Source organism: Atta colombica, unplaced genomic scaffold, assembly GCF_001594045.1.
Source record: "Atta colombica isolate Treedump-2 unplaced genomic scaffold, Acol1.0 scaffold224, whole genome shotgun sequence".
NCBI lineage: Eukaryota > Metazoa > Arthropoda > Insecta > Hymenoptera > Formicidae > Atta > Atta colombica.
Window position 1 is genome coordinate 597,657 of NW_017259321.1, and position 8,730 is coordinate 606,386.

Genomic DNA, 8,730 nt, shown 5'->3' on the forward strand with positions numbered 1-8,730 from the left:
ATGAAAAATGCTACATGTAAAATGAAATAATTAAGATTAAAACGCCATCATACAAGATTGTTTTTTTTTGCCATAATTCACTTAAATTCACTTAGATTTAATTTGAAAATAATATATACAAGCATTATTTTAATAAAAATTATAAACTTAAAAACATTTTTAAATTATATTTGAAGAAATAAAAAGCTTTCGACAGTTAATGAATATTATTGCAATTAAGTTTTATTATATATAATAATTGACTTCAATTATTGTATTATATTAGGTGTAGTAAAAAGAAATCCATTATTTTTGCATGAAATTGAATGGAAAAATAAAAGATTTCTTTTTACTACACCTAATATATAATAAAATTTAATTGCAATAACATTCAGCATTAGCTCTCAAAGGCTTTTTATTCTTTATTGATTCAATTCATTAAAGCTTATCATTTCTATCATTTATATTCAAAAGAATAAAGCTTATATTCTTTCTAAATAATTCTGTGCAGATGCAGAATAAGACAAACAGGTGCAATCGAATTGTTATTTGACTTTTCACTTACGTGAACTATGTTTTATGTGACTTTTGAAGTGTAGATTTATATTGCAGAACTGGAAAATTATTTAATAATTCTCATAAAAATATTAGATATTAAGCACCAAGATGCAATCTCGATCACATATTTATTTGTATTCACATAAGTGGTTTAATATATTGTTGCTTATTTGTTTTTCAATAAAGAAAAGACTAAAATCTTTCAAAGTTATACTAAATTCTTATATCTTGATCAGAGATGCCAAAGAGTTTGCAGGCTTATCGCCGGGCTATTCAGTTCATTAGGGCGAGAAACTAATACTATATTAGTGATACAATATTAATTTCTCTTCCCCATAGGCTCCTCGCCCTAATGAAGTGAATGGGTAAAAGTTCACGATATATTGATATTAGCAATGGATTACAACACGGCAATAATTCGCAAACTCTTTGGCACGTCTAAAGAAAATACCCGTCAAAGTATATTATCAACTCAAAGCGTATTATCAGTTTATCACTTTAGTGAAAAAATATACTTGCTTCAACAACAGCATTTGGCTTACATTTTGCTCGCCTTTTTCTTTTTTATTTCTCATCTGTTTCATTTATTTGCCGATAAAAAATTTTTCATTTATGAATACAAAATAACAAATATAAATATGTGTAAACATATATAAACATACATAAACACGCATAAATATTCATAAATATGTATAATTATATATGAAATATGTCCATACATGTTTATACATCCTTCCTTTTTTTGTAAAATTACTTTTTAGTGTAATAGAAATAATAATAGTAATGTGAAAACATAAAAAAATAATTAAAGGGATAATTTTCGCATTGTTTGTTTTAAAAAGAAGTTTGGAAAAATGTAATAAATAAAAAATAATTGCTCATAACATAATTATACATAATTATACATAATTTTATATTTAATTATACGTAAGTAATTTTTTTTTATTTCTTTAAATTATTCTTTTAATTATTTTACATTACTATTATTACTTTCACACTACTATTATTATTTCTATTATACTAAAAAGTAATTTTACAAAAGCAAAAAGAATGTATAGACATATATATTTCATATATAATTGTACATGTTTATGAATATTTATATGTATTTATGTGTATTTATACACATTCATGCATGAAAAATTTTTTACTGGAGGACTTTTTATTGGGCTGTTTCTTATTTGTTTCAATTATCTGTTATTTATTTGTTTCAATTTTTCAATAGAAAATAAATAAATTTATTAAAAAATTCTACTTTCATAGTTTGTATGTAAGTTTAATTTTATTAATAGCTACAAAAACTTAATGCAATTTTTGTTACAAGTAACATTAATTGATTGAATAACAAAGAGTAATTGTTAGAAGCTATATATGAACGAATTTTGATGAGTCAAACGTTTCGTAGTTACTTTAGGCAGCGCTGGACTATTCTTGCTTAAAAGTGGTGGACATCATCAAAGGTGATATACCAGTATAAGCTTAAATCCGCTGTTTGCTCATAGGCATTAGTGAGCGTACAAAGCTACCCTGGGCACATAACACACTTTTTTTTATGTGTTTGACATCTGTCAACATTAATCAGTGCACATCATCAGCAATTATCATACAACAATCATACAACAACATACATTTTTTCTTTCATAATCATGTCTAATTTTTTGCTAAAAAAAAAGCATATGTGGAAAGCTTTGCTTTTCTGTTTCAATTTGAAGAAATCGGCTGCCGAATCGCATCGAATGCTTGTGGAGGCCTATAGCGACAATGCTTTATCGGAAACAACGTGCAGAGATTGGTTTCGCCGGTTCATTGACAATAAACCTGAATAACAAGAAGCGTGAAAATCGGCTAAGAAGGTTGAGGACTGTCAATTGCAGGCTCTTTTGGACGAGGACGATACCTAATCGCAAAAAATGCTTGCCGAGTAATTGGGTGTTTCTCAAGCAGCCATTTCCATGCGGCTACATGCCATGGGGAAGGTTCAAAAGATCGAAAAATGGGTGCCGCATGAACTGAATGATAGGCAGATGGAGCGACGTCAAAACACATGCCAAATTCTGCTTGCCAGACAAAAAAGAAAGTCGTTCCTGCATCGGATTGTGACAGGCGATGAAAAGTGGATCTATTTTCAGAATCCTAAACGCAAGAAATCTTGGGTTGATCTCGCCCAACTATCAACATCTTTCTCAAGGCCAAATCGCTTCGGATGGAAGACGATGCTGGTGCGTTTGGATCAGGAGGGTATCATCTACTATGAGCTGTTAAAACCTGGTGAAACTGTTAATGCTCACCGCTACCACCAACAACTCATCAAATTGCACCGTGCTCTGCGTGAAAAAAGGCCGCATTATCGGAAAAGACATGACAAGCTGATTTTCCTCCACGACAACGCATCATCGCGCACGTCAACGATGATCCAAAACTACTTGGAGACACTCAACTGGGAAGTGTTACCCCATCCCATTTTATTTCACCAGACTTGGCACCTTCTGACTATTACCTGTTTTCGTCGATGGGCCACGCGCTCGCTGAGCGGCATTTCGATTCTTACGAAGACGTCCGAAAATGGCTTGATGAGTGGTTTGCCTCGAAAGATTAGGAATTTTTTTGGCGTGATATACACAAATTGCCCGAAAGATGGGAAAAATGTATAGTTAGCGAGGGCAAGTACTTTGAATAAATTTGTTTTTGCTTCCTAGGAAAAAAAAATGTGTTTTTCTGACTAAAAACAGCGGATTTAAGCTTATACACTTGGTAACTGAACGATGATTCCACTGAGGATCTTGCCCGGCATGGTAGGTATCATCGCGAAACCTTTTTCCATTGACGTCATTGTCAATTTGGTAAATAAAATGTTCTGCAAATATTAATAAAAATATTTTTTCTTTTTAATTGATTGTAATTAAACATTGTTTGATCAATCTCTTGTTTAAAGGATTCCGTTCATTTTGATCTGGACATATATGAGATCCTCTAAACGAGAATTTTACCTATTGTTTAACAACTTTATTAATATATTTATTAGTAATAATAATCAATATAATAATAACTTACAACTCAGGCGATAAAATATCAAATGCTTTATCAGATATCGAATTAACGAGAATTTGAGGGTTAGCAAAATTTATTGTTATATAATTAATTTATATTGGTGCTGCTGAATATCTGCTAAAACTGACTATCCTGATCGGCGATGAGCTACGCGTGGCCGATAATGCAACTATATATTATGATAATATAAATGTTAATATAATGAAGTAAGGATATGCGAAAAATAAACAATTTTTAATGAAAATGTCTGTTATGTATAAATCACCTCTAAAGGCGATTTCTAATCGACATTTTTCCAAAAAAATTAGTTTTTTTTTCGTAATAATACATGTATTTTTACTGTATCATACGAGAAGAAAAATAGAGAATACAAATTTAAATAAATAGAAAATAAAAATTTAAATCGATATTTCATGTTAGGGATGTGATAAACAATCATATAAATTAAAGTATAAAATAAATTATTAATAATATTAATCGTATAAGGTTATAAAAATATTAAAAATATTGATACATACTGTCAGTATTGATTCAATATTAATGATGAGTATTATTGACCGTGTAGAGTCATCATAATGCAACACGATCTACGATCATACGAAGTTCGCTTTATGAGTTTATGCATCTTAGGCGCGCTCACGTCACACAATTTATCATAGACGTATGAATCATCAATGATGTAGCTGATTTTGCAGATTATATGCACATAACAGGTGAGCATTCATCGTGCTTTTGATGCATCCAAGAGAAAAAATGATTAAATATGTAAAAATGATCTATAGACTGAATGATCTAAATTTCTTGTTCTCAGAAAACAATGATTTCCATCCCTTTATTGATGTATAACGGCAATGCGGCATTTAATTTATATATTGTGACAATTAAACTTCATAAAAATATTTACGATCATTTTTTGCATTCACAGAGCTCTTTTCGACCTGGTAAAAAATTTTTCATGCATGAATACGTATAAATATGTATAAACATATATATATAAATATTTATAAACATACATAATTTTATATAAAATATGTCCATACATATTCATACATTCTTCTTTCTTTTGTAAAATTACGTTTTAGTGTAACAGAAATAACAATAGTAATATGAAAACGTTAAAAATAATTAAATAAGTAATTTTCACACTATTTATTTAAGAAAAAATCAAGTTTGAAGAAATGTAAAAAAAATTACTTTTATATAATTGCACATAAAATTATGCATAATTATGTATAAGCAATTTTTTTAACATTTTATCAAACTTTTTTCTAAAACAAACAATGCAAAAATCTTTTTAATTATTTGTATCCCTTTAATTATGTTTTCACATTACTATTGTTATTTTTATTACACTAAAAAATAATTTTATATAAGAAAGAAAGATGTATGAATATGTGTGAACATATTTTATATTATATAATTATATTTATGAATATTTATGTATGTACATATTTATGTTTATACATATTTATACATATTTATACTAATGTATGAAAAGTTTTTTACTGGGGAGTAATGTGATACTTATCAGAACTAAATTAATTAAGATCTTTCTAAGATGTTTATGAGCATCACAATATTATTAAATTGCTTGTCAATTTTAATTTGTGATACTGCTATTCTAATTTTGTTAGGATTATTTTAAAGATTGATGAATTAAATTCGATGCGCGGTTTGCAGGATTGAATATGAGTATATGAATTCGCCCCGAATTATTTAAGCATTAAAAATCCAGATTATTTAGAGTTTTTATTCCTTATTTGTTGTGTATTTATGCCTTAAAAGATACTTTGTTTAATACGATAATGAAAGATACTTTGTTTAATACTTCATTGTTATATCATTTTGTCCTGTAATTAACTGAAAGCAATTTAAGAATTGCAAATCGCAATTCAAATCGCAATTTTGAGAATCGTATTTTAATGCAACGGGCCAATTGACATCGAACTGCGTTTTTTTTTGTCGTCTTTATGTCACTGTATATCATTTTCTCGTTATTGTGTCATCGCAGATAGCAGAAAATTCAAAAAGATTCAATCGTATGTTCTGAATTCATTTTCTGATGTAAAAAGAATTTTTTTTTAGAACTTTTTAGAAAAGAATTCTTTTCGCATCTAAAAATAAATTCAGAATTGATGACATATACAATTGCATTCTTTTTAAAGTCTGCGCTTCTGGGATTCTATCTTTGTTTTATATTTAATAATAAAGAGGTGTCATTTATTTAAATGCTTCGTTGACCAATCAGAAGAAAGATTTTACTAATTAAAGAATGCTTCGAAGCATTAAGTACTGGATTGCATACTCATAGTTAGAATGATCGAATAGCTCCCTGGGCTCTTATTCTTGAAAAAGAACGAAAGACTAGGGATATACTATACGATATAATATACGTAACGTACAATATAGTATTTCTTTAATTTTTCGTATGTTTCTTTTCAAGAATAGAAATCCTAATGGGTTCCGTAAAGCGCATAATGAATTATGTTATCCTTGTTTAAAAATTAGCAAATAATAATAAGGATAAAATAATATATTATGCATACCATGCGTTTTACAGAACACAACCAATGTTGACAGCATATTCAAGATGCACCCCCAACCTCCAGTTATTAAATGGACCGGTTTTTTCACGCATGCGTGTCAAGTGCGGTTTCAGTAAAGTATCTGTTGATAGTAAAATGAGGTTCATTAGTCCATACATTAGTCCATACAAAATTTTCTAAAAATTTTTATATATTTTATACATTTTACATACGTTATATTTATTTTCTTGATTTTTGTTTCTTTTTCGTTTAGATCTATTATTAAAATACATAATCTAGCGATATGAGGCTATAGTCGGTTCGAGGTTCGTAGTATTTTAGAATTTAGCGCAAAAGAAATTAGATTTTTAATGTTATCCCGACAAGATTTTACAAGAGATTTTCGAGTGAAAAGGCATTATTAATTTAATGATACAAGAACCGAAAATGTAAATTTCAAATGACTAAGGTAAATAAATTAATTGTGTCGTACTGCACTCCTCATTAGGGTAAAAATCTAAATGATGGTCTTATTTGTCAATTCGAAGCTGTTGCTATTGCCTCCGCGAGTTTAGTGGATCGTCGACCCTGATATGACCATTAACACAGCATCGATTATGGCATCGGTAGTGAGGGTAAACAAGGATGCAGAATTCCATCAATTTCACGAACCAAAACATTTACGTTTTTGAGAGAGACAGAAAGAAGCAAAAAACAGGAAAAAAATAGAAACTCAAAGCATCTCTAAAGATGACAGGAAACATGGAAATCTTTGCGTCGCTCGTGCTACTCGTCACAGAATTGACCCTCGGAGATGTTAACAACCGAGACATTGCCGTAGTGTCTCCTGATATATTAAATCTTAAGGATCCCTGCAATCTATGCGAGAACACACTTACTGATTTTCCAAATGTATGTGTTAACTGTGTGTGCAGAATATTATATATATATTTGTTTATTTTTGTACCTTATATTTGTTTGTACAATCAATCATTCGATTTTAGAACAGCTACATAAAATCCTGCTGTCAACGAGGTTGCAGATTTTTCAATCTGATCAACTCGCATTACAAATGGGAGGAAGATCATTTGAATGGCACTAGAAACGCCTGTGAGGCTTGTATGTGGCATCTGTAATTGTGTTTTATTTTTCAAGAGTATAAAAAGATTTGGTTTAGCAATTTTTAGAGATATTTGTTAGTAAAACATAGTAACATTTTATTACATTTATATATATCTAGAAGAATTTATATTCTTTCTTTCTATAAAGTTGCTTCCATATTATTTTTTGTTGAGCTTGTAATTGAAACATGTAATTTTACGTCTTTTGCATAATATGTAAAATTGCTTTTGTGTTATTTGTGACAGCGTGTTCCGAGGCTTACATAAATCCGAATGATCGCTGTATCTGCAATATTGGCTGTAATTTCATGGCCAAGCAACGAGTTTCAGATCTGTTACCTCTGCTCACTATCGCCACATGCATGGAAAAAAGTGTAGACATTTTACCTACGCCGCCCGATATACCGGAAAATGATATATTAACTGATCCTGGATTACGCAAGGAACTACTTCCTAGATGGTGGGATGCTAATGGCTTCAAATTGCCACAGACCCATATTAAAACCATACCAATGGACATCAGGGTAACATTTTCTACGATTAATACTAATGCCAGTGAGTGACAACTTAGTAAAAACACTAACAGTAATACATCAATATTATAATTTTTTACTTAACAATATAAATGAATAACACATGTTATACATACCAATTACATTGTTAAGTACATTATAATATTGATATTGTATGTTATTGTTAGAAAGAGAGTTGGTGTTTACTGGAAATGTACAATACATTTTATATAAATGTGAAATGCGCTGATAAAATCGTAGACTATGGATTACACTCAAGCCTCTGATTGTTCTGGAGAAAGTAAACAACCGGCATCTACATCTAAATCTAAAACATTTCAACGGGCAATGAAATTCTCTTTCGTTGAGTATTTGTGTTTTAACTACATTATAATTGCTTCAGCTTGTCCTTTTGTCGCCACAATAGGGGTTGCAATATTGTCATATTATAAGAAAGTACAGACGTTATATAAATATAAATTTTATAAAAATATCAATTTTTCGAAGGATATTATATTATTCATGCCAAATGAAGTTATGATGTACAAAATATCTCCACCTAAACGTCATGATGAATTATCCAGTCGTTCGATTTAAATCACATTTCTACTTGATGTGATTGTATCACGTTTTAAAAGTCTTAGCATAATGTAATAGTGCAATGATATACAAATGTTAATTATTGTAAACATCTCTTTATTTTCAATCGCGTTTTAAAAATTCAGATTGCATTTATAGTAAGTGCTAAAAAAAATTAAATTAATCCTTTTATTAAATGGTATTTCACATATTTAGGATGTTTAATAAAATCTAATATGAAGTAATAATCATAAAATAATAGCAAAGCAAAAACAAGCTCATTCGGCAATATATAATTTCCAAATCAAACTATTTTATAAAATATCGAATTTTTCAGAAATTTTTATGTTAATAATTATATTACAGATTGAGCTATATTAGGTTTCGAAGTATATATATATATATATA

The 8,730-nt window shown here is 29.2% G+C and overlaps 1 protein-coding gene across 1 annotated transcript; it reads left to right on the forward strand.

The window, feature by feature from the left end:
- Positions 1-6,704: 6,704 nt before the first annotated feature.
- Positions 6,705-8,340, forward strand: LOC108688023. The gene is made up of 4 exons (XM_018194088.1): positions 6,705-7,022; positions 7,115-7,229; positions 7,478-7,755; positions 8,005-8,340. The coding sequence occupies exons 1-4, from the start codon at positions 6,861-6,863 to the stop codon at positions 8,338-8,340; spliced, it is 891 nt and encodes a 296-aa protein (XP_018049577.1). The 5' UTR covers positions 6,705-6,860.
- The last annotated feature ends 390 nt before the right edge of the window (positions 8,341-8,730 follow it).